This window comes from Macaca mulatta, chromosome 12 (assembly GCF_049350105.2).
Source record: "Macaca mulatta isolate MMU2019108-1 chromosome 12, T2T-MMU8v2.0, whole genome shotgun sequence".
In the NCBI taxonomy this organism is placed as follows: domain Eukaryota; kingdom Metazoa; phylum Chordata; class Mammalia; order Primates; family Cercopithecidae; genus Macaca; species Macaca mulatta.
Genome location: NC_133417.1, coordinates 75,728,877 through 75,756,410, shown reverse-complemented (window position 1 = coordinate 75,756,410; position 27,534 = coordinate 75,728,877). Strand labels below are relative to the sequence as shown.

The 27,534-nt window shown below is 38.2% G+C and overlaps 1 protein-coding gene across 8 annotated transcripts; it reads right to left on the bottom strand.

Annotated features, from left to right (window-relative positions):
- Nucleotides 1-112: 112 nt before the first annotated feature.
- On the bottom strand, nt 113-27,534 carry ERICH2 (glutamate rich 2). Of its 8 annotated transcripts, none has more exons than XM_015110349.3 (10): nt 26,724-27,534; nt 20,722-20,752; nt 20,474-20,522; nt 20,219-20,255; nt 18,011-18,106; nt 15,816-15,964; nt 13,388-13,575; nt 6,153-6,210; nt 972-1,043; nt 113-311 (listed from the first exon to the last, which is right to left on the bottom strand). In XM_015110349.3, the coding sequence occupies exons 1-10, from the start codon at nt 27,227-27,229 to the stop codon at nt 187-189; spliced, it is 1,311 nt and encodes a 436-aa protein (XP_014965835.3). In that variant the 5' UTR covers nt 27,230-27,534; the 3' UTR covers nt 113-186. The 8 variants fall into 8 exon arrangements, with proteins under 8 accessions (XP_014965835.3, XP_077813305.1, XP_077813301.1 ...); XM_077957179.1 differs by having other exon boundaries at nt 26,491-26,852; XM_077957175.1 differs by lacking the exon at nt 18,011-18,106.

The window sequence follows — 27,534 nt, the reverse complement described above, 5'->3', positions numbered from 1 at the left end:
TTCCCCTCTGAGTAACTCATATATTGAGCTAAGGTCTAAATATTAGGAAGAGTCTTAAGCTAAGAATATAGATAAAAGAAACTGTACCAAATAAGGAGCAATTAGACTAAAATGCCACTCTCATCTTTATATTTGCATGGTATACATTAATGAAAATACATGAAGCTTTAAGTATCGCAGCAACACTCATGATCCATCTTCACCCTCATCAGAGCTCTCGTCACTCAGCTCCTCATCGCTTTCTCCTTTACTCTCACCACTGCTGTCTTCATCACTGTCTTCACCATCTTGCTCACGATTCTGAGTTTTCTCTGCCACAGAAAGGAAGAGGATTGCTTAAAGTGCTTCTTAATACTTCACTCTGAGAAATAATTCTCCTTGCCCCTCCCTCTACCAAGAAATACATATATTTGCAACATAAGAACTGAGTTGGACTTGGCTAACTGCACATAGGGTCAAAGTGGTAGTACAAAGAAGAAACATATTTTTACTGGCATACAGGTGTTTTTGATAATTTAAAACATAGGTCTACAAAAATATTTTACTATTGTCAATGAAATTCTGTTTAATAATTTCATAGAATTATTTCCATCATAGAATTTTATTGACAGTAGTAAAATTGTCCATTGAAAGGAAGTGAGACATGGTAATTTAGAGGGTTTGGCTTCCCTTGGAATTGTGGGTAATTCCTTTAACACGCAGCTGTGTTAGCATGTTCTGCTTGTCAGTACCTGATGCCTGGTCCCCAGGGAGCCTGCTCTGCTTGGGCAGTTCTGTCCCACAGAGAGAAGGAGGTCATTGTGACCATCCACAGAGGACAAGCTGTTTCACTAAACCATTTAGGACAGCCATTTAGCCTTTTCTTAACCACTTTCTAAAGATGTATTGACAATCTCCCGGGATAATGGGTTTTTAAAAAGTGAGTGCTTATAGTTCTATGAGAAACAAGGAATTTCAATTTTTAAAATTACCCATCAGCAACATTTCTTCAATAAGTGTGAAAAACTCCTTGGCCTCAGGATTTTCTGGTTCATAGATGAGGACTGAAAACGGACAACAGAATGTGTGTTATTAACGTTCAGTGTTTCAGCAAACAGGCTCCTTAGAATGAAATTGAACTGTCACTCAGAGCAGGTGAAATGCACAAAGTGATAAACACTAACAATTATACCACAGATAATATATCTGAGTGCAAACAGAGAAAATGCTGCACTTATATTTTGTGCTTTGGAAGATAAATGATCCTCATTATATTTTATTTTCTGGTTTTTTTTTTTTTTTTTTCCCTGAGACAGGGTGTCTCTCTGTCACCCAGACTGGAGTGCAGTGGCGTGATCTTGGCTCACTGCAGCCCCTGCCTCCCGGGTTCAAGTGATTCTCATGCCTCAGCTTCCCAAGTAGCTGGGACTACAGGTGTGCGCCACCATGCCTGGCTAACTTTTGTATTTTTAGTAGACAGGATTTCACCATGTTGCCCAGGCTGGTCTTGAACTCCTGACCTCAGGTGATCCACCCCCCTCGGCCTCCCAAAGTGCTGGGATTACAGATGTGAGCCACTGCGCACAGCCCTCATTATATTTTCTACCTCCTATCCATAGAACGCAATCTCTATCACCTCAATATGGCTTCCCTCATAGGCCAGTAGCCAGAGTGTTTCACGAACATAATCATTTCTCAAAGAAGGTACAAATCCTGCAAAATATGGAGACTTTGCTAATGAGAAGACTGTGTGCCTAGAGGTCTGTTAATCCTTCATCTCATGTCATCCACCCATCTATGTGACATCCTTTACTAAAGGTCTCATCGGAACACAGAGGAAGTTTTTGTTTGTTTGTTTTTAATGCAACCTCTTCCATAGTAGAGATGCCATTTTGTTACATCTTTCCAATAGGGGAAACTGATGTTACTTCTTTCTCTTCATCTTGACAACTTTTACTATAGTCTACACTTTGGTCGTCGCCTGCTTAACAACGTTCTCCAGCTTCATTGGACCCACTGTTTTCAGCACTATTTATTCCTTTCTGCTGATCCTTTATGTGACTGTGTCACCTTTCTTTTGGACCACACCAATAGACTTTTTAGGCTTGTTAGTATGTTACTGAAATCCTAGAGGCCAGAAAGATTTATAATCTTAGTTTCAGAGTTGTCTAGACTATTTTATTCACTTTTTTAGATCTCGCTCCACATTCTCGCTCTACTTCTTCCTACCAGCCTTGAGGAGTATTCATAACTCCGCATCATCTGTTTAATATTGTGACTCCTGCTCAATATCTTGGTGGCCTCCAAGGGGGGCACTGAAGCATCAAGAGTGCTCTTCATCTGGCTAAAAGTAAGAGATAATTGTGAGGCTGGGTACAGTGGCTCAGACTTGTAATCCCAGCACTTTGGAAGGCTGAGGCAGGTGGATCATTTGAGCTCAGGAGTTCAAGACCAGCCTTCACAAACCTGGTGAAACCCTGTCTGTACAAAAAAATACAAAAATTGGCTGGGCGTGGTAGCACGTGCTTGTAGTCCCAGCTCCTTGGGAGGGTGAGGCAGGAGGATGACATGAGCCCAGGAGATGGAGGTTGCAGTGGGTCGAGATTTTGCCACTGCATCCCAGGCTAAGTGACTGAGGGAGACTCTGTCTCCAAGAAAAAAAAAGGAGAGAGAGAGAGAGAGAGAGAACCATTGTGGACATTGTAGATGGTTCAACTAGACCCCTTGGCTCATAGGACCCGACCCATGGCTTTTATCTTGATACACCAAAGAAGGGACTTTACTTCCTAATCTACTAACTAACAATTTGTCATCAGTCTGGGTTAGCATGACTGTGTGCTTGCTTAGAAGCTGCTTTTAAGGATCCTATAGGTATTTTATGTATCATTATACATACACATAAGGTTTCTGAGCAAAGTAACTTTTTACCCATTTTACCTTGGATTAAAATATGCTTATCATTAATAGTCTAAATCTCTGAGGCTAAGTTTCTTTCCAGAAGAGGATTTCTCCAGCTTGCTTCCTTAGATACTAGTTTCTTTAAAAGTATACTGTAGGCTAATAGGAAAGAGTGAGTTATTTTACTCAAAAATAAATAGAAGGTTTTGTAAGAACGAAATTTTCAGAAGATACAGTATATCTGTATTTGCATTAGACATATAATGGCATGAAGTATTTTGGTTTTTGAGCCATTATTCTTTAACATTTACAACTGATAATTTATGAAATAAATCTTCCAGGACCTCCATGTATTATGTAGAGGATCTCAGGCTGTCTGGGAGCAGAAGTGTGGCACCCTAAAGAGACTGAGCTGCAGGTTTTTGACTTACAGGTGAAGTGACCAAAAAATAGGAAGATTTATTGGCACCAAATCTCATAGTCACTCATGAGATGAATGGAGCAATGTAAAGTACTTTGGACTCTTGACTTTCAGTTCCATTTAAAAACCACTTTGGGCCAGGTGCAGTGGCTCATGTGTGTAATCCCAACAATTTGAGAGGCTGAGGTGGGAGGATCGCTTGAGCCCAGGAGTTTGAGACCAGCCTGGGCAATGTGGTGAAACCCTGCCTCTACAAAAAATACAAAAATTACCTGGGCATGGTGTTATGTGCCCATAGTCCCAGCTACTTGAGAGGCTGAGGTAGTAGGATCCCTTGAGCATAGGAGTTCAAGGCTGCAGTGAGCTGTGATCGTACCACTGCACTCCAGCCTGGGTGACAGAATGAGACCCTGTTTCAAAAATAGTAATAATAATACTTTAGTGTTTTTATAAAAATAGAGGATTGAACATGATTCTATCAGGATTTCTTCTAATTAGAAATTCTGGCTGGATGCAGTGACTCTTGCCTGTAATCCCATTGCTTTGGGAGGCCATGGTGGGCAGATCACTTAAGCCTAGGCAGTTCGAGACCAGCCTGGAGAAGATGGCAAAACTCGTCTCTACAAAAAATACAAAAATTAGTGGGTGTGGTGGTATGCGTCTGTAGTCCCAGCTACTAGGGAGGCTGAGGTGGGCAGATTGCCTGAGCTGGGAGATGGAGACGGCAGCGAGCTGACATTGTGCCACTGCACTCCAGCCTGGGCGACAAAGCAAGACTCTGTCTCAAAAAAAATTCTGTATTTGTGGGTCACCAAAAATAATTTTGACTAAAATATTTTATTCAATGGCTCTCAAGGTCAAAAGTGCTTGAAAGGATTATTTACCTCAGACATAAGATAGGAAGTGTTGAAGTATTCAAGAAACCAATTTGTAAAATGAGCCAATGATCTAGAAGTACCCTCTCCACAACTGGGACTCTTGCGAGGCCAGCCAGGGCAGACCCTCCATCCCTGTACTACATTTTCACTTAAGGACTTTACTGTAAGAATGAATTTAAGTTTAACACTACTTAATATTTTGAGTCCTGCTATCAACAAGTTTAATTGTAGAGTTGCTATTTTCTCTTTTTTAACATATTATGACTAATATATTAGAAGAAAAAGATGCATAAAATAGTTGAAAAGATGATAAAGTTCAACAGAGAACCAGAATCTTTCCAGATTGCTAAATGGAAATTCTAAAATGGAAAAGACAATCTTGGACTCACTAAATAGTTTTAACAGCAGACTGGACACAGCAGAAGATAGAATAAAGAAACTAAAAAACAGGTAAATAGAAAATATTAAAACTGACACATAGAAATAAAAGAAAGAGAGCCAGGCACTGTGGCTCAGCCTATAATCCCAGCACTTTGGGAGGCTGAGGCAGGAGACTCATTTGAGGCCAAGAGTTCAAGACCAGCCTGGCCAACATAGTGAAACCCCTGTCTCTACTAAAAATACAAAAATTAGCCGGGCATGGTGGGCACAAGCCTGTAATCCCAGCTACTCGTGGGGCTGAGGCACGAGAATTGCTTGAACTCAGGATGCAGAGGTTGCAGTGAGCTGAGATTGCACCACCATACTCCAGCCTGGGTGACAGAGCGAGACCCTGTCTCAAAAAAAAAAATAAAATAAAATAAAAGAGAGAGAGGAGAAGAGAAGAGAAGAGAAGAAAGAAAGAAAACAAAACACACCAGAGCTGAATATAAGATAGACATGGGACACCAGGAAAAAAAAAGTCAAATTTATGTGTAATTGGAGACCCAGGAAAATAAGAGAGAGAATAGGGTAGAAGTGGTATTTGAAAAGGCAATGGTCAAGAAATTTTCAAAGCTGACGGAAACATCAACCCACAGAGGTAAGAAACTCAGCAAATGTCCCGAACAGTACAATTGCGACAAAAAACCCACAACTATTTTGAACATCAAGTCAAACCACTAAAAACCAAAGACAGAAAGAAAAATAAGGTAGATCATATTATTGCTCTACTCAAAAGCCTGCAGAGGTTTTCCCACCTCAGGGGAAACAGGAAGGTTTTTAAATCAAGAAAAAATCCTATGCAATCTGACAACCCCCTGCCCATGACGCCTCTGACTTTATTTCCTATCACACTTCCTCCTGCTCATTCTGCTCCAGTTACACTGTCCTCCTCGCTGTTCCTTTCAGGCACACTCCTGTCATAGCACATTTGCCATTCACCCTCCCTGGCACACTCGTCCTCCAGATATTCATGTGGCTCTTCCTCAAGTCTTTCAGTGAGGCCTTCCTGGGCCATCCTATTTAAAACTGCTTTGCCTTCCTCCAGTACCTTCTATTCCTTCTTCTCTACTTTATTTCTCACCATGGCACCTAACATTCATGACACACTGTGTTTATTGTCTTTCCAACACTAGACACAAATGTGGGATTGTCATCTGTCTGACTGACTATTGTATTTCCAGTGCCTGGAACAGTGGCTGGCACATGTAGGCACTCAATGTTTGTGGGATAAATGCATGTTCAGTTAGGGTTTGACTGCTGTATCACCTGACACTTCTCTGAAACTAAAGGTATAAAGCTACTAACCCATCATCATGAGGGTAAAATTTTTTATTTATTTTCCAGTGATGGTAATTACATTAATTTATTCCACTAAAATGTACTCTAGAGATCTAAATTAGTCCTTATACCAATCAACCTAATTTACTATCAAGGAATCACTGAGACACTATCAGGGAATTCACTAGACTTATGATAATCAAGATTGATTATCATATTATCGAATTCATTTTTGAAAACAAAGATTAGAAAACATGAAAGTATTTTGTACTTACTCATCTGACATAATTTTTTTGCCAACTGGTACTCTCGGGCCATTTCTGCTCTCAGGAACTGGAAAACATTAAATTCTTCAGATAAGTGAATTTAAATGTTGTCAACTCAAACTCCCTAGAAAATCTTTCATTAATGATTAGTTGTTTTGCTTTTAACATTTTCACGTTTTTCCAGGAGTCAGTCTATAACCAATCAATTAATCAAGGATATTGAAGGACCTCTGATGGCAAAGCCACATGGGGTAAGGATGATACCTCTGCTTTCCTGCAACCATACTGTGTATGTACTACTGAACAATTTGAGAATATGTAGGTTGATTCAACTGGCGCAGATAGTGAAGACATTAATCACTTTATTTTAATATTCCTTTGGTTCAGATACAGGTTTCACTTGTAACTTAGTCCATAATTATATGACAGTTGAAAAAAATGCAGACTTACAAAATGTACATTTGATATTTTCCAGCATTGCTCTTATATCATCCAGTTTTGCTTTTATTATTTTTATTATACTTTTCTTGTTACAAAATAATATATCTTTTTATGTAGGAAATTTAAAAGCTAAATAAATACGTTCTGTCCCCAGTTAAGAAGCACTTACATTTCTACCATCTATGAAAAATAAACATATTTATTTTTAACATCTTCATATATATTATTTCAAGTATTATTTTCCATAAATGAACACATATGTATTTACCACATTTAATATTATTTAGTAACTTAAAAAAACCCGCAGATTGTGATCATTTTCTCCCCATGGCATGAAATATTCTTACATATTTTTTACTTACTTAGGCTACAATTTACTAAACTAATCTTCTATTACAGCTATTTAGACTGATTCCATTAAAAAAACACACACACAAAATCCCCTATACTTTGATGATTGTTCTTGCCTGTGTGTGACATATTCTGAACCACATGCAGGTATATGAGTTTTATTCTGTAAGAGATAGAGGCATATAGTAATATAAAAGAGACCCTTCTCATACACTTCCAGATACTTGATAAATACCCAGGTACTGTTTTCAGAAGTAGTTCTCTACCAGTTTTCTCAGTTTCTCCCATGGCTTTAAAAAAATTTTTTTCTAATGTAAATATAACTCTTCCAGAGATTTTTCTATAAGTCATTAATTTCATCAAAATTCTCATTCACATACTAATTAACATGGTATGTTCAACTCATGCGATAGAATTCTTTTATTTTCAAAATCTATTCTTGTCTAGGTTAAGACATTTTCATTTTCATTCCTATTTGTGGTTTTCTTCCATTTTAATTATGATATCTGGTAGTTCATATCTATGTCATCCTTTTTCCAAATATCTAGCTCTTGATACATTAATTTGGTTTTTAGTTTGAATTAAAGTTTCTTTAATTCTTTTTCTTGTTTTATGTTTATTTTATTTTTCTAGTTTCTGGCATTAATATTTACTTCATTTATTGTCATTCTTCCTTGAATCATCATCATCATCATCATTATTGAAGCATTTGAAATTAGCTTTTTTCAACATTTTAATATTTAGTGTTGTGGTGATCACTATTTTCCAAATAGTTTTCGAGGTTTTTTTTTTTTTTTTTTTTGAGATGGAGTCTGATCTGTTGCCCAGGCTGGAGTGCATGGTGTGATCCTGGCTCACTGCAACCTCTGCCTCCTGGGTTCAAGCACTTCTCCTGCCTCAGCCTACTGAGTAGCTGGGATTACAGGCATGCACCACCACACCTGGCTAACTGTTTGTATTTTTAGTAGAGATGGGATTTTACCATGTTGGCCAGGCTGGTCTTGAACTCCTGACCTCAAGTGATTCTCCTGCCTTAGCCTCCCAAAGTGCTGGGATTACAGGCGTGAGCCACTGCACCTAGCTTAAGTTTATTTTTTATTTTTCTTTTACATTCATGCCATTTAGAAAAATTTTTTTCAGTTTTAAGTGGTTTTAATTTGTTATTGTTATTTTTGTTATTAATGCCTAGTTTAATTGATCATGGACAGAGAATGTGATCAATAAAATATGCAGCTATTTTTATATTTTAAAAATCTATTATGAAAAATTTAAATATACACAAAAATAGAATAGTAAAAGAAATCCAAGTTCCCAATTCTCAGCTTCAAAATTTGGGTTCTATCAATATCACCACACACTCTTTCCCCCACTCTGTCTGGATTATTGTAAAGCAGTTTACAGATATCATCTCATTTTACATTACTATAAAACCCCAATATTACTATCATACCTAAACATTTAGGAATTTCTTAATATTATCTAATATGTAGTGTATTTAACGAAGCATTATATTAATAATAATAGCCTCAGAAAAAGAAAAGAAGTATGGAATCAATTTCAAATTCCCTTGTATTGACCTATTTGTTGTTTTTGTTAGCATAAAATATATTTCCTTTAACAGTTCAAAAGGCAGTAAAATTATGAAATTCTTGCAATGGATGTTTTGCCAAAGCCCTCGATGAGAATTATCTAACACTCCAAAATTACGCTGAAGACAGGTTTACAAAAGTATTTGTGATATTCAGAATAAAGACATGCTTAACAACTAAACAAAAAGCATAAACACTGATGAAATCTGACTGGAAAAAAAATCTAGCTAGAAGCTAGAAAAGCTATTTTAAAGATAATTTCAGAAATCTAAATTTGGTGAAATATTATATGTTACAGAATTATTACTAATTTTCTTAGTTGTGATAAGGATATAGTGTTACACTGAAGAATGAACTTTGGAGACCCAGCTTGAGTATTTATGGGTGAAGTTTCATGATGTCTACAACTAATTTCAAGTGTTTCAGTCAGAAGTATATATCTAAGCTGGGCGCAGTGGCTCACGCCTGTAATCCCAACACTTTGGGAGGCCAAGGTGGGCGGATCACCTGAGGCCATGACTGCGAGACCAGCTTGGCCAATATGGTGAAACCCGATCTCTACTTAAAAAAAAAAAAAAAAAAATTAGCCAGGCATGGTGGTACATACGTGTAATCCCAGCTACTCAGGAGGCTGAGGCATGAGAATCACTTCAACCCAGAGGCAGAGGTTGCAGTGAGGTAAGATTGTGCCACTGCACTCCAGCCTGGGCGACAGAGCAAGACTGTCTCAAAAAATTAACAAAAAAAAAAAAAAAAAAAAAAAAGAAGTATATGGCTAGGTTATATCTATGCCTCTCCTATTAAAAGAGAAAGATACAGCAAATGAGGCACAATGTTAATGAGTAGTGAATCTAGTAAGGAGTATTCAGGTGTTCATTGTTCTACTCTTTCCCTTTTTCTATAGGTTTTAAAATTTACAAAATTGGCTAGGCGTGGTGGCTTACACCTGTAACCCCAGCACTTTGGGAGGCCAAAGCAGGTAAATCACAAGGTCAGGAGATTGAGACCATCCTGGCCAACATGGTAAAACCCTGTCTCTACTAAAAAGACACACACACACACACACACACACACAAAATCAGCTGGGCGTGGTGGCGTGTGCCTGTAGTCCCAGGTACTCAGGAGGCTGAGGGAGAAGAATAGCTTGAACCCAGGAGGCAGAGGCTGCAGTGAGCTGAGATCACGCCACTGCATTCAGTCTGGGCGACAGAGCGAGACTCCATCTCAATAAATAAATAAATAAATAAATAAATAAAAAATTGGGACAATTAAAAAGGGATGCATTGTGAAAACAAAAAATCTCATCCACAGTACCAAACAAGATATGAAAGTAAGCAATCTCATATTATCTGAATTTTTACATGAAAATGAATTAATGGATGACTTTTATAATTAAATGTTGAAAAAGAAAGAAAAAAAGAAAACAAGCAACTCCAGAGAGTCTGGTTATGGTAAATAGGGTCATTGAATGCTCTGTAATTCAAGAATGATTTAGGTGTCTAGACAAAAGGAAGACTAAGTGAAGTCTTTCTAATATTTGGCATCAATTTTTCTTCTTTCTTCTTAAAAGCACCTTATAATATTAAGGAGGTTTCAAAATTTCTTATATATGCTTTATTCTAGGAAGGAAATATAGTAAATATAATATGACTGATTTCTTTATGTGATTCCATGGCTAGCAATTGGATTAAATTATCTAAGAAGAGAAGTACATAAGCATTTTTTATTTTGTGCTAAAAATCTAATTGAGGCTTTTGGCCATGATGGAGTAACAGAGACCAGACTTACTGTCCTTCCTTAAACAACCATAAAATTGGACAAAAATATATGAAACAACAGTTTTCAGACACTGGACAACAGATATCACAGGACAGTGACATTTCTGAGAGAAGGGAAACAAAGTGGGTCCTATGATTGCCTTAGCTTACCACTTGTAGGCTGTTTCCAGGGGCCAGCATGAGGAAGACGAATCTAAACACAAACCAGTGATTTCTCTGGGTTGAAATGACATAGTTTGGACTGCAGAGATTACAGCCAAGGTGGCTATAATTTTCAAGAGGAGGGAGTTTCACAAAGACAGAGGGCTCCAGCAATCTGCCGAGGTGTCTCTTTGAGTCTTTGGCTGGTAATGATCTGCATGTGAGTGTGAAGAAACTATCTCAGCCTGGAGGAAGAATCACTAGAATGAGCAGGTGGAATAATCACTGGTTATCAGATAGGGTTGAGAGCAGCTCATGTTCTTACCAGCCTGAGTGGAAGGTCCTCCTAAATGCAGAGAATTGGGGAATCCCCATAAGGGCACTGCCTTAGTACTGTCCCTATGCTACATAAAGGCTGCCCTGGATGCTCCCTAACAAAGTTTAAAAGCAAGGGTCAAAGAGATACCTGCTTCCAAGCACCTTAGCTGTGCCCCAGAACAAATATTTACAGAAGTCCAACAATATTTACAGAAAAACAACAAACGTTTGTACCCAAAAACATAAAATTTACAATGTTTGGGATTCAGTAAATAATTGCCAGGTACCAGGTGTGGTGGTGTGCACCTGTAGTCCCAGCTATTCGGGAGGCTGAGGCAGGACTGCTTGAGCCCAGGAGTTTGAGGGTGTAGTGTATCATGATTATGCCTGTGAGTAGTCACTGCACTCCAGCCTGGCAAAGCAAGACCCCATCTATTAAAACAAACAAACAAAATACAGGCATGCAAATAAGGAAAAAAATAAGACGCATAAGCAGGAGAAAACAATCAGTAGAAACTGACCTAGAATTAACAAAGATGATAGACTAGCAGGCAGGCATGTTAAAACAGCTATTATAAATATATGCCATATGCTCAAAAACAGAGGTAAATATGAACGTGATGATGAGAGAAATAATAGGTATAAAAATATCTAAATAGAACTTCTAGAGATGATAACTACAGTATCTGAAATGCAAAAAAAATATAATGCAGGATGAGATTAACAGCAGATTATAACTGCAAAGAAAACATTATAAACTTGAAGACATAGCAATAGATATTATCTAAAAAAAATATGAAAAAAACTGAAAAAATTTAAGTGGAAATATCCGACCTCTGGGACAATACTGGGTGGTTCAGTGTTTTAGCAATTGTACCTTAGATGAAAAGAGGAAGAGCAGAGGTCAGAAAAAATATGTGAAGAATAACTGAACATTTTCCAAACCTGAGGAAGACTACAAACTCACAGATCCAAGAATCTTAATGAGCAGAAAGAACTATGAGGAAAACCACACCTAGGCACGCTATAATCAAACTGTGAAATAAAATAATATGGAAGAAAAAATTTGTATAAGACATATTATATACAGATGAATAAAGAGAAGAACAGCAGCTATCTCTTCTGAAACAATGAAGCAACAGTTCAAAGCATTAAAAAAAATTTTTGGCAATCTAGAATTCTCTAGCTAAATATTTGTTTTAAATGAAAGTGAAATTAAGACCTTTCAAGACAAAAAAAAAAAAAGCTGAATTTATTGCCAGTAGAACTGCATTATAAGAAATATTAAAAGAAGTTTTTTGGGTAAAGGGAAAATGATATCAGGTAGAAATTGGGATCTACAGGAAGCTATGAAGAACACCAGAAAATGCACATATGTGGGTAAATAAAAAGGACATTTGAAAAGAGATTTTAAAATCTCTTTAAAAGAGAATTAACCATTAAAAAAAATGTATCGAGGGGCTTATATGCATTAATAGAAGTAAAATGTATGGGAAAATAATACAAAGGATGGGAAAGGGAAATGAGTGTCCTATTATACAATATACATGAGGTTGTATAATAGTAATTAAAGGTAGACTGTGATATCACAACAAGTGAGGTAAAATTGTTTCGTTCTCCATAGAATTGTCAGTAAATGCTCATGTATAATTTCTGAGTGTGTTATTTCAGGCTTCAATGCCTTCATATGTGCCTCTTCTGATGCCAGTAATGCCTTCTCTTGTTTTAACAGTTGAATTCTATACTTGCCTCTTCCTTCAGGTTTCTAAGATTCTATTCGTGTCTCTTCCTCTAAAAATCCTCCTCTTATTCTTTGCTCCTCCTGCTTCTTTTCTCAGTTAGCCCCTTAATCCTCCCTGTTCCCAGAAACTTAATACTTTTATTACTAGCATGTATTTCATCTTATTGTAATTATTTACATATGTGCCTGTTATCAAGGGCAAAGACATGTCTTATTTATTTCTATATCCCCAGCATCTAGCATAGTGCCCAGTGTATAGAAAGCTTTCCTTAAATCAGTCCTTGAAGAGTTTTATACCAACACTTCTCTTACCCCTGCCTCAGCCTTACCAAAATACTGCATGTCCCTTCCAGAATCTTCTTTCACCTCTAACATGGTGAAAGCAGTAAGAGAGATGGGTAGCCAGGTAAGCATCTGTGTGTGGACAAGGATCTTTTTATTAATTTTTTAAAATGTTCATTTTTTATTGATATATAATATTATACACATTTTGAGGGTACATGTTTGATACTTGTATACAATGTGTAATGATCAAATCAAGGCAATTGGATTAACCATCATCTCAAACATTTATCTCTTCTTTGGGAATATTACAATTTTTCTCTTCTGGTTTAAAGTATGTAATAAACTACTGTTAACTATAATTTCCCTACTGTACTACTGTATACTAGAATTTATTCCTTCCATCTAACTGTACTGTTGTGCCGCTTAACGGACTTCTCTTTTTCTCCCTTCTTCCCGTCCAGCCTCTGGTAACCACCATTCTATGTTCTATCTCCATGACATCCACTTTTTTAGTTCCCACAGTAGTGATTTTAAATCTTCAATCTTTAGTTATTTCAATATTTTAAAGTTTCTTAAATTATATGCACAAGTAAAACTTACTTCTGCCATTAACTCTAGTGGGGCCTGAGTATTCTTTTTAGGGTTACTATCTTCATCATTATCTTCATCATTGGTATCATCATCATCATCATCCTCTGCTGATTCTGACAACTTATCATCAATATCCTGAAGGCAATATTCATTATTTTTCTCCTGCTTTACAGTGACTGCATCTTTGCTCACTTCACCTAAAAGAGAATATACCTAATTAATCAATAGACATCGAAAAGTTTGCAAATTAAATTTTGCCAGATCCTATTACCATTCATTAAACTGATATATTAATAAAAGTAACAATTATCATAACAAACATATTCAAAACACTACATATTTTAACTCATTTAAATCTCTTAACATCAATGAGGTATGTACTATTTTTATTCCCATTTATAGGTGAGGAAACTCAGGGACAGAGAGGTTAAATATACTGGCCAACTTCACACAGCTAATTAAGTGGTAGATCTTTGAGTCGGTCTGGCCCTAGAGTCCATATTCTTAACTATGTCTTGTACTATTTTTACTAATACACAATAAAATAAATATACTTCTATTAAAGTAAGTTTAAATTGTCTCCTGGGGAAATACTACTGAGTGAGTCTGCTGGCTCCTTCAGCTTTGTGGAAGTCTTTCACAGTTTGAAATTGAACTTGTGTTACACCCACCCCTTCTTGTATGATTTGAGTGCCTGGGAAGTCTTTGAGATGCCTTCTTTGATGGGAAGGTGGCCATGAGCTATTCTAAATCGTGTATACCCACTTGTGTTAGAAAGAAGAAAATGAGGAAATCTAGGAGAGCTTCATAGAAGACAATGTTAAGAAAACAAAGACCAAAAAAAAAAAAAGATAAAACTTATCACTCTAAAACAAACTCCTGACCCTAAACCCAAAGTACTGCCCTGAAAAGGAATATCAAGTTCTTCCAAGAGTATGATGCTTGTGTTATTCAGGCCATCCATCTACCTGTTTCTGGTTCATTTACAGTCTCCATCAGCTCACAACCACCCTGATCGTCCAGTGTGCACCCAGCATGTAGACCGACTCAAAGCACTGATGTCACCAAGGGAGGTCATAATGAGGAATTAGGGACATTTTGTGATATCACAGGAATGATCTCATTCATGTCACAAACACTTAGCAGCATGAGAGAAGTTTCCTGATCCCTAGATTTAAAGCAGTCCTCTCCCCAGGAGCTGTTTATTTACATTATAGCATCTACCACAACCTGTAATTATCTTGCTTATGTGTTTGTGTTTTTATTTATTTTTATTTATTTATTTTTTTTGGAGACAGGGTCTTGCTCTGTTGCCAAGGCTGGAGTTCAGTGGTGTGATCTCGGCTCACTGCAGCCACTGTTCCCCAGGTTCAAGCGAGTCTTGTGCCTTAGCCTTCTGAGTAGCTGTGACTACAGGCGCACCCTACCACACCTGGCTAATTTTTGCATGTTTAGTAGAGACTGGGTTTCGCCATGTTGGCTAGGCTGGTCTTGAACTCCTGGCCTCAAGTGATCACCCACCTCGGCCTCCCAAAGTGCTAAGATTACAGTGTTTGTGTTTTTAATTGTTTTTTCTTTTAGACTAGTCAAGTGCAGTAGTGAGAAGGGGAGAAAGAGTAAAACAAGGAGTTAATTCTGTAGCTATGAACAATCAACTTGGATAATTTACTATCTTTACATCAGCCTATTATTTATTTTTATTTTTAATTTTCAATTTCTTTTAGACTTCTTTTTGAGACACGGTCTTGCTGTGTCACCCACCCAGTGCAGGGACATGATCATAGTTCACTGCAGCCTTGAACTCCTGGATTCAAATAATCCTCCTGCCTCAGCCTTCCTAGTAGGTAGGACTACAGGTGTATACTAGCATGCTTGGCAATTTTTCTTTTTCAATTTAAAAATTTTTTAAAGGTGGGGTCTTGCTATATTGCCCAGTCTGGTCTCAAACTCTAGGGCTCAACCTGGGCTGATCCTCTCGCCTTGGTGTCCCAAAGTGCTGAGATTTACAGGCATGAGCCACTATACCTGGCCTGTTATTTATTTTTAATAGTCAGCTGTATGTCTTCTACTAGAATGTAAACTTTGTAAGGACAAAGGCTTTCCCTATTTTGCCAACTGTTGTATCCACAGCCTCTAAACCAGTGCCTGGCACTCTGGCTTTCAACTGTTGTTAAATGAATGGAATGTGTTAATGCTTTCATAAGTATTTTAACTTATTCCAGGACTTAAGACTCTGTAATTATCATCTTATGTAATGTATATCCATGGATCTTATATCAGGCTGAATATAAGAATCACCCAGAACATGACTTTGAAGAACTACTGATTCTCATTACCCGCCCCAGATCTACAAAGTTGTCAGTTCCCCAAGGTCGCAGAAAAGGAGGGTTCAATTAGAAGCCATAGTTAGTTAATTCAGTGAAACAAATGTTATTACCTGTGCTTTCTTTTAAGCAGGAAGATGACAGTAGGTCAGACTGTAGATTTGTTAAGATATCTTTACTTTCGATACTCCTTGAAGATACTCTATTTTCAATATTCTTTAAAGAGACTGTATTTTCAATATTCTTAGAAGGGACTTCCTTCCTATGTTAGACAGTGAAAAAATATTTTCTTAGGTCATAATTCTGTTTAATGCTTTAAACACACACACTACATTTAATATAAACATACAATATAATATGCCAACAATAAACTAAATAGCTAAAATGTAGTATCTTCTTTGTGGAAAAGCATTACAAATTATTTTACGATGATTAAAATTCTATTGCTGACTGGCATTTGTTATTGTATTCCTAGACTCTTCAGAGTTCTTTAACACACAGCATTTAAGTAATCAGTTATATAAATGTCTTTGGTATATCACAGTGATATGATGGAATAAAACTAAGAAAATTAGCCTTGAGTTTTTAAGTTTATGAATCGATTTTTGCCATTGCTAAATGCTATGCTTATGCATAGCATAATATTAGCCCTTGGTCATAATATAAAATAGCCTTTTTCATTAAGTAGCTTAACTAAAAATGGGTTAACTCTCCCTTTTAGACTTCAAGCTTGAAGCTTCGTGTTATTAAATAACACACTGAAACAAGGAATTCTTAATGTGGTGCCCTCTGTTCACAAACACAGGCACCCTATACTTGTGGAAAAAAACCCCAAGTCTCTATTTTTGAGGCCTTGAGAATCTTTTAATTTGGCTCCTTCATAAAGTTTTAAAAATTCACCTTCTAGTTTGTATGGAAATATATAAAAAGATGTAAAGTATTATTTGTTCCCCAAAGTTACAATGGCTCTGTTTTTTCCCCTCATGGAAATGTGAATCCAGAACATTAGTCGTTAAGTTAGTGGTCCTATGCACTAATTTAACAAATAGGTTGACCAGGTTGTTATATTCTTAATACTACGGGAGGGAATGGAATCTTTACTCCCCCAGTACATGTGGCTAAAGCAAAACCCTTCTCTGGAAATGAAAAATGCACAGCAAAGATGATTTACATTTGTTCTGCCTCTGCCCCGCTCGATCTTCTAGTTGTGACAGAAAGCATCCAAGAAGAAACTCTACATATGAAAAGTGTGGAATCATTGAAATATTCAGTTTCCAGGATTGTGAGACTCCTATTATGTAAAAGGTCACCACACTAGTGATTACTAAAATTTATACGCTCTCATAGCTGATCTACATAAAAGGGTTTTGATGTCTTTTTTCTTCCCTGAATTAAAGTATTTCATTGAATCTAAGATACCATCTATTTATTATAAGACATACCATTGTTTTATGTACACTAAAAAAGAAAAAATATTGCCAAATACAAGTGTAAGATGACATTGATTGTAAAAAGTGTTAAAATATGAAAAAAATGTGTGCTTTAGAATAAAATATGGCACTTATATATTCACTGGGTTATATACCTTAAAAAAAGGAATTTAGCTAGTATAGTTCTAGGTATTTGAATAACTAGAAATGCCTATAATAATTTTAATGAAACACACGTGGAGGCAACCAATATACTCAATGACCTGAAGATAAATGGAATATTACTATTTGGAAGCAGTGAACATGCCAGAAAAATACCTGTATGAGAGCTAATCAAATGCTGATTTTAACATTAAGATATAAATGGCTTTTCTGTTCACTTTCTATGGTCTTTCTTGCGTAGTTTCAAAGAATCAGAGGCCCAAAGGTCAATTTCCTCTTCACCCAAAATCTATTGACTTCTATTTGAGAAACTGATGTTATTTACGGTCATAAGGCCCCTAACTATTTAAGAAAAACAGATAATTAGTATACTATAACAGATCTGTTTTTGTTAACTATAATTACAACTGAGGAAAGATTTAAAATTTTACTTCATGTAGTAATATCCTTTGGAAATGCAAAAGTATTTAATTTAGTACTTAACAAAATTACAGAGCTAATCAGGTTAGACACTCCATTGGCACATATTTATGATAGAGGGCAGATAACCTAAGTTTTAGAATTTTTCCCTCAATGTGTTGGGTATATTTAGGAAGTATCCCAAAACTTCTATTGAAATTAATAATTTTTTCAGGAGATTTCTATTTTAAACTTTGTCATAAAATGATTTATACTTGTCAAACATGGGCCTAAAAACAAAATTAATTAAAACTTACTTTTCTGAGAATGTCTTAGCTACATTTAGAGAGATCTGTGTTGGTGGGGTATTAAGTTTGCTTGTCAATCTTGGTCTGTGTCCAGAGAGACATTTACTTGAGGTATAAAAATGGGAAGAAAAAAATAGCTCGTTATTCATTTTAGAAAAGGTTATAAAACATGTGATTATGTAAGAAAAGTCCTAGAGATACAATTTTTTTCAGGCTCAGTCAGTGTTGAGTGCTGTGGATTTGCTTCAGCCATTTTCCCCTCAATCTTTATGCTTGAAAGCTTGACCAAAATATCAAGTAAGGTCCAAAATCTAGAAAACTTTATCCAGCATTAAATACATATTTTATTTCTACTACTGAAAATAGTTTGTCAACTAAAAGCACTTTGCTGGGTAGACAAAATCTTTCCCACATAGGATTTCTAAGGAAAAAGAAAATGTTAAATGTGGGATTTGTGCGCCCAGAAGTTTGAAACTCGTGGTTTATAGAGTCCACATACTTCTTGTGGCTGGGACTGGAGTGAAAAATACAAAAACTAAAGCAATGAAAAAACTTTGAGTTTTCCCTAACCCAACCTAAATGAAATCTTTTGGCAAATCTCACTTGCCAATCAGACTATGAAGCCAGCAGCAGGCTGGAGAGTGGAATGGAAGCTACACTGAAAAAATTCATCAACTTTGCAGGTCAGTCACACTCTTCCCGTGCAAAGATCCCCCCTGATGTTTTTTCCTACTTGATCATTTTTCTCTAGGACTAGCCCTGTTTACCTTCAACTCTGGGTGAAGTACCTGAGGTGACAAAACTACACACTTGTGAAGCTTATTGGCTACACTGTCCACCCTTCTCCTTCTCTGCAAGCAAACTGAAGGGAAATGATCATTTTGACCTTGCAAGAAGCAGTTTGAGAGGCAGATGCAATTATGACTGAGATCAAGAGAACAAGTAGCCACTCTGCTTTTCTATTTTGGTCTAGGCTGCATCTGATTTATCCCTGGGGTTTATCTACCTCAGGAGGTGGAACACCCCTTGCTCCAGTTCCAACACTGCTTATCACTCAAAGAACACTGGGGGTCATGGATACAACAGTAATTTCTTTTCATCTATGATCTAGTAACTTCTATTACTATTATTGAAAGTTGTATTTCAAATATCCCTCAAAGACAGCTAAACATTTTTTAGATTTTATTAAATGTTTCAACCATGTAATAGGATACGTATAAAATTACATGTAGATTACTGTATGTAACAAGGCTCTTTTTTTCTGGTTGATTGTAACTTTAAATGAAAATAAATAAGGTCCTCTGTCACTGATTTGCTATACATTACTTTCTCTTTAATAAAAAAAAGTATTATATAATATGTAATATATATATAATTTACAACAAAAGCCAAGGTGGACATTTTTAGTTTTGACAATATGAAAATTTAAATATATGCTGCCTAAGGTAGAATTTTTCCCAGCCAATATTTAGAATAAACCAAAACAATACAAATTTGAATAGAAGAATCCCACCAGAACAGTATCTACTAATTTGTCAGTAATCCTCACAAATGTGTATATGATCAACTTTCGAGCCGTAATTTTTCATAGAATAAATAGAGATTTTTTTTTTCAGAAAGTAAGAGATGAATACAGGAAGGGCTTTAATAGATTATCAGAATCAGAGTCTTGAACAGGGCAGATACTTAACATTTAGTTACTAAATTGATATTGTACTGTGATTTTTTTTTTACACTTGATCTTAGCCAAAAGGCTGGAAACGATGTAATTTTTTTAACACCAGTTTCTTCAACTAGTTGAGGTGATTATTTTCTTTATTGAGTAGTAACAATTCATGTTACAGAAAATAATTGGTTTAATTTTAAAGTAAATATTCACTTGAAGAAATATTTTGAAAGAAATAAGTATCAAAGGGAAATAGGAATGAGCTATGAAAATTATGATACAAGTAAAATACAGAATCCAGGGTGTTTAAGCATTAAAAAGTAGAAGTGAATATTATCTACACTTCTACATTTTTATCAAAATTCATTTTTCATTTTAACTGTCCTTTTATCTAAGTAACAACTGCTTTGACTGAAGCAAAAGCTGAACTGCTAATCCATGCATTTCTGGCCTTTCAAATTTAATTGGGTGACAAATGGCTGCATTATCTAGTTCTAATTGCTTAAAAGGCATGGGAGAAATCAGCTGCACAATCAAAGACATTTTCTTACTCTGACATTGCTTCATTTGATTCAATCGTCACTTTTTCTGAAAGAGAAAAAAATACCCTCAGTATTTTATTAACAGTGATGTCCCTAACATACATTTCTAAATGGCAAATAGTTAGGAATTTTAAAAGGATAGGCAAAATAATAAAGGATTTAATTGCTAAGTCATTCAATGACACTCGCCATTCCAATATTCTTCTTAATATTGAGGACAAAATAGTGGCTAAACATATTCTTTCAAAGTAATAAATCATTTACCCTTTGGATCAGACATTAGCAATCTGCCATTCTGTCTGTTCTTTGCTGTCTAAAATAGAAGCAGAAATAAAAACTAGCATTATTATTTTAGTTTGAGATATTTGAAATAATTTACTAATAGCCTTTATGTAAACATTTCTATTATCTAGAATAAAATACAATTTTATACTAAAGCTGATTATTTAAAAACTGTACAAATTGATGGTAAAATAGACCCAAAACATCCTAAAAAAATTATATACTCTCACCTTTACAGTATCTGTCTTGTCTACAGAAGTCCTGCAAAAACCAAAATATTTACTTCATAAGCCTCTAAACACTTATATAGATTTAAAATACAAATAGAACACAGAACACAATCTGTCAGTTAGGTATTAAGTATGTATTTTGTTTTTGTATTTAGTAGCATTATTTCCATTCTAACTGTAAAATTTCATTCTTCTGGATTATGAAATTTAGTTTAAAAAATCTAGAGAAATTAAGCCTTCTGCGGGGAGGGGCTGGGGAGGGAGAGAAGCACAAAAGATAACTAACGGGTACTGAGCTTAATACCTGGGTGATGAAATAATATATAAAACAAACCCTCATGACACGTTTACCTTTGTAACCAACCTTCACACATAACCCCAAACCTAAAATAACAGTTTAAAAAAAAAGAAATTCTCTGTTATCTTTTTGGTTTTATGTAACTTATCTGCCACATTCCAGTTTATTGGTGTCACAAAACAACAACAACAACAACAACAACAAAAAACACCTTTTAAGACCAGGCGCGGTGGCTCAAACCTGTAATCCCAGCACTTTGGGAGGCTGAGGCGGGTGGATCACCTGAGGTCAGGAGTTCAAGACCAACCTGACCAACATGGCAAAACCCCATCTGTACTAAAAATACAAAAATTAGCTGGGCACAGTGGTGCGCGCCTGTGATCACAGCTACTTGGGAGGCTGAGACATGAGAATAGCTTGAACCTGGGAGGCAGAGGTTGCAGTGAGCCAAGATTGCGCCATTGCACTCCAGCCTGGGCAACAGAGCGAGACTGTCTCAAACAACAACAACAACAACAACAACAAAACACCTTTTAGAGTACATGTGACCAGAACAAGAAGAAATTCTTCCACAGTATTTCAAAATATGGTATTTTTAATAAAGTATTATTTAAATACATATAGAAATGACTTTTGATTTTAAAATATAATCCTCACCTCATAAGTTCTCATGTGTTTATTAATATAAGGGTACAATGTTTTTTCTATGAATTTTTACCTAAGTTACCTGATCATAGGACTGATTTTCCTATAAGGTAGCCTTTTATATATCTGGATAAATTTCATTCTCATAGTTAAGAGAAAAATAAACTCAAGGTTTTTTTTCAAGTATGGGAGTGGCCACACTTAAAATTTTCCTAAGTAACAACTCACTTGTTCACCCTTCCAACACTGTTCCCACGCCCAAACCAGACTTTAAAAATTATCATAATTATTACCTACTGAGGGATTTCTGGAATATAAAATTCAGGGCCAAGACTATGGACAATAAAAGGGAAGCGTCATTATTTCATATTAAATTTTTACTTTTTTAAAATCCAAGTCCCTTACATTGACTTATGCTCCTGAATAAAGCAGCTGTATATAAAATTTGCCTCAGGCTTTGCTTTCTGGGAAACCCTGACCTAGCCAGACATTACATATGTTAATTTGATTAGCTCTCCAAGAGGCTCACAGAGAACTAAAGTCTATCGCAACAGCACAGCATCTTTTGGGGAAACACAGTGGTGGAAGACCAAACTCTAGGATAAATGAAAGATTTTCCTGTGATTATCTAGGGCAGTAAAGCTCCAAAGAGGAAACAAAGCAATAATGAACTAAATAAGGCCTTAACAAAAGAAATCTAACACGATCTCCCCTGAGAGACACTTTCACTTCACAGAGTTCCACAATCTCGTGGGTACCTGTGTGTCCCACAGAGCATCAAATTTATATTTATTAACAATATTATTATTGAGACAGAGTCTCGCTCTGTCACCCAGGCTGGAGTGTGGTGGTATGATCATGACTCACTGCAGCCTCGATCACCTGGGCTCAACCAATCCTCCCACCTCAGCCTCCTGAGTATCTGAGACCACAGGTGTGCACGACCACATCCAGCTATTTTTTTTATTTTTTATTTTTGAAGAGACAGGGTCTCACTTTGTTGGCCAAGCTGGTCTCGAACTCCTGGCCCTTAAGCGATCCTCCTGCCTGGGTCTCCCGAAGTGCTGGGATTGCAGGCGTGAGCCACCGTGCTGGCCCACCTTTATATTTAGAGCAGTCCTTTCCTTTTTAGCTCTAGGATCTTCAGGGATTGCAACATTCCACTCTTCACCTAGATGAAACATTCGTGCATATAATTCTCCTCGCATTTTCACCTGGTGAAAACGTAGGATGGACAGATCCCAGTCCTTGATGGAGACCCATGCTCTGCTAGGTCTGGCTTTATCATTAGCTAGGAAATGTCCATTTCATCTCCTTTCATTACATTGAATTCCTTGGGAGACAGTACAGAATAATACTCAAAAGATGGGGCTCTTGGGATGGGCACGGTGGCTCATGCCTGTAATCCCAGCACTTTGGGAGGCTGAGGCAGGCGGATCACGAGGTCAGGAGATGGAGACCATTCTGGCTAACACGATGAAGCCCCCTCTCTACTAAAAATACAAAAAAAAAAAAATTTGGTTCGGCGTGGTGGTGCGCACCTGTAGTCCCAGCTACTCGGGAGGCTGAGGCAGAATTGCTTGAACCTGGGAGGTGAAGGTGAAGGTTGCAATTAGCGGAGATCGTGCCACTGCCCTCCAGCCTGGGTGACAAAGTGAGACTTCATCTCAAAAAAAAAAAAAAGATGGGGCTCTTGAGTGAAAGGGACTAGATTCACATCCCAGTTCCAGTCACTTCCCAGGTGAGCCTGGACAAGTCATTTAACTTCTTTAAGCTTCCATTCTTCCATCTGAAAAATGGGGATCACCATGGTGCCACCTTTGGTGGATTATTACAAGGATTAAATGGAATTAAATCTGGGTAAAGTGTTCAGCAGAGCCTGGCATATAGGAAGGACACTGTTGAAACAATTCAATGTTTTATTTAAAAGAAAAGTTTGGAAAGATGTCCTATGGGGATGATTAAAATTGCTTACAGAAGCAAAAATGGGCCTTTACTGTGATTGAGACAAGCAGATTATCTCTGAGGGCTTTTAATTAATTTCAAAAACTACCTAAACCGTATAAGTACTGACCGTTGTTTAGAAAGATCAGTAACTCCAGGGAAAAAGCAGACTAATTTAGAACACATATAAAGCTGATATCTTTTAACAGTCTTTGTGGCAATGGGAACAGCACAGTTTATGATAGTTCCAAATTTTCATGCACTATTCAATGTCTATTTAAAACAGGTATTTGGGTCAGATGTCGTGGCTCACACCTCTAATCCCAACACTTTGGGAGGTCAAGGCCGGAGGATAGCTTGAAGATAGGAGGTCGACAACAGCCTGGGCAACATAGCAAAACTATGCCTGTATAAAACCTTAATTAGCCAGGCATGGTGGTGTGTGCCTGTAGTCCCAGCTACTCAAGAGGCTGAGGTCGGGGGATGGCTTGAGCCCAGGAGCTTGAGGTTACAGTGAGCTATGACTGTGCCACTGTCCTCCAGCCTGGGCAAGAGAGTGGGACTCTGTCTCTAAAAAAAAAAAGACAATAAATAATACAATACTAGACATTTGATGAGCACCTACTACATGTCAGATATAACTGTGCTAAGCTCTGGGGACACAAAGATGAAGATACTCTGAGAAGTTCAGAATCTTATAGTTGAAGTGGGTACTAACTTCTTATATGTATGTGACAGAGCAAGCTTCAAAGTACTGTAACAAATGCTTCCCTCTAAGGGACTACAGTGTAATTTCCCATACTATCCAAACTGAGGAATAGTGATTACCAGGATCAATCAAATTCTTTCTTTTGGGCTCATGGACTGGAGATACCTAAGGAGAGTCAGCAGGCAGTGGAGGCAGAACTGGAAGAACAGAGGTGAAATTGCCTTTGCAAAGATTGTAACAGTGATAAAATTATGACAGTGACAGAGATCTGACCTGACTCCATCTTGCTTGTAACCTCCTAGCTGCCCTTGTTCATTCCCAGGCATAGGCCAAACTAACTTTGGGAAGAAATCAGTTTACAGTTAACACTGAAACAAAGATGATAACCACTCTTTCCCAAAGCAAACCCTCTTCTTGCCTGGGGACCAGACTGCCTTTGTAGGATTAACAGATTAGCCACAAGATTTAGAAATTGTAGTTTAGGAGTCATACAACCAGAGGCCACAAGATTCTGAACCTCCCCAATTGGTATTATTTGGACTCCACACTCCACAGACTTCAGGAAAAACAAAACAAAACAAAAAACAAACAAAAAAACACAGCTTTTATAAAATGAACTACCAACATTTAAAATTCAGATTTCAAAAAATTTTTATTTTAGATTTATCTTGTAATATTGGAAGACATTACATGTTTTTTCTTCATCCCACTTATGCAAGTATTTTACTGTTTTGTGCTACTGGTTTTTCTAAGCTACCTTGTAGTCTAATAGGCAAAGACAGAATGAATAGCTAGCTAGCTACACACTCAGGCCCTGCAACTCTGGTAAGAAGGAGAGACAGAGCTGATTAAGCACTATCTTCTATCCTCAGGGAGCTTGGTGGGGGAACATTACATGATGCAGGAACAATATTTCATGGCATAGCTTCAAATGTGTATACCAATGGTGTCAAGGATCATCCATCACTTACATTCATTCTTTAAAGTGACTAAATATAAATTTTATATATTTCCTTTACAGCGTAATATAGTGCTAGGATTCCAGACTCTGGAGTCAGGTTGTCTATGTCTAAATCCCAGCAAATTGTGTGACCTTGAGCAAATTCCTTAACCTCTCTGTGATTCCGTTCCTCAACTATAAAGTGTGGATAAAAATACCACCTATTCATAGAGTCAAATTGCAAGGATTAAAATAATTAGCTACTAATAAATAATAATAGTAGCACTCATCTCCTGCTAGAACTACAATTACTATAACTCCTCCTATACTATTGTTAATATTTACAGCCGAGGGAGGCCAGTCCTGAAGGTGAACTGTCACAAATGAAGCCAGTTCTAAATGCTGAAACTGGATGGGGCAAAGAGGGGAGAAAACAGTGAGGATGTGGCTCAACCGGTGAGCGTACGTGGAAAGCTCTGGAATTCTGGAGTGGGTGCAGTGAAATGCCTACAGAGATGCTGGAATTCAGCTCTGGAAAACTCTTGACACTTAAAGAGAAATGCTGTTGTTATTGTTGTTTTCCAGAGATTACAAAAACCAAGACAATTTCAATTCACAAAAACAAATAAAAATTAAAAAATAACAAGTTGGATTTGGGGATCATTGCATTTGATTTTTAGAAAAATGAAACCTATTAAAAGACATGTCCAGTGTCCTTTTCAGATTTTTAAAAAGCGACTTCCTGGGGTTCTCCTGCGGCAAAAATAGATTCAGCCAAGACACCTATGCCAAACAATAAATTGATCATTATACCATGTGTTACTTTAAATGCTACAAGGGCTCAGTGTAGAGTAGTTTGAGTAGTCAAAAGACAACAATATCAACACTTTGGAAGTTTCAAGTCAACTTCATCATCGCATAAGATGAGAACAAGTCCCGGGAATATAAATGATTTGTCCAAATTACATCAAAATTTGTATGGCTAGCAAGTTACATCTAGCTAGTAGTGATGTCTTCACTAATTTTCCAAAAATAAGTAAAATAATTCCCGGCAAGGGCAAGGACTGACGGAGGAGGCGGGAAGCCCTGGGATGAGCTGGGCCATCCTCGTTATTTGCCGGGAAGGAGTTGGTGCGTGTGAACCGGCAGGTCAAAGCATGGTGGTGTAGACAAGCCTGTCAGAATCGCCCAGTTATCTCCACACCCGCGTAGACCCGAACAGCTATTCCTCACCTCTTCCGACCATGGCGGGAGGAGGGTGCCGCGAGCCAGGCGCACCCCAGCCGCACGCATCCTCCCTTCCCGGCGGCGCCTGGCAGCCGCGGGGCCCAGAGCCCGAACCAGAAGCGGTAGAGCAGTCCGCAGGCTCGGGCGCCGGGTCTGGGGGTGGTCTGCTGTGGGGGCTGGGTCAGGCTGCACACGGGGCTGGGGAGAGGGAGACCGGTCTTTGCCTCGGAGTGTCTTACCAGCTGGCGGCTCTCTCCAGCCGACCATCCGAAGGGCAGACACCGAGAGCCAGCCCGGCTAGCTGCTGGCGCTGGGCTCTGGGCTCCGAGTCTGGGACGCCGCGTCGCCGTGGAGACTGCACGGCGTGTGGAGGAAGCTCGGGCAGCAGCCGAGGGTGGGGGCTGGGGGGATGGGGCGACGGCGGGGGAGGGGGCGGGGGCGGGGGCGGAGGCGGGGGCAGCCCGGGGAGCCACGGAGAGGCTGGGTGGAGGCGGGCCCAGGCCGGAGGGCGGTGGAGAGCGCGGGACGGAGCGGGCGGGGCAAGGAGGGCCCGGGGCGGGGCTGGGAGGCGGGTCCGGGGGGGCGGGGCGGGGCGGGCGGCCGGGCTGAGGGACAGCCCCGCGGTCGTGGGTGTCCCGCGGCGCCGGAAACTGGGCGCACACACCCTCGGATTGACGTGCGCACGCGCACCGGTTACCTTCAAGAGCGCCGAAGAAGGAAAGAGGGTTGGAATGTCGGTGTTCATACCTGATTCTAAGCGAGGGACAGGGAAGGGGGCGGGGTGGCCTCAGAGTTTTAAACTTGGGGAGTAAAAAGAAGTCTCGAGTTGGGAGAGATGGGTGTCCCTGGTTGTGGATGAACAAGTGTCCCCTGCAGGACTTAGTCCCCCAACCTGAGGTCGCCCCAAGAAGATTATGGGTCTCCGGGGGGAGTCCCTGGACGCCAGTTTTCCCAGAAGTCAGATTCAAGTGATTTGAACCAGAGACCCAGCTCTTCCCGCAACGAGAGCAGCCCAGGTTCCCTCTAGCGCCGGAGCTGCTGCTCTGCCAC

Coding starts and splice junctions, on each gene's coding strand:
- ERICH2 (XM_015110349.3), bottom strand. CDS start 27,229: ATGAACACCGACATTCCAACCCTCTTTCCTTCTTCGGCGCTCTTGAAG. Junction 20,523..20,721: donor ACAAGACAGATACTGTAAAG/GTGAGAGTATAT, acceptor CTTCTATTTTAG/ACAGCAAAGAACAGACAGAA. Junction 20,256..20,473: donor GCTAATGTCTGATCCAAAGG/GTAAATGATTTA, acceptor TTTCTCTTTCAG/AAAAAGTGACGATTGAATCA.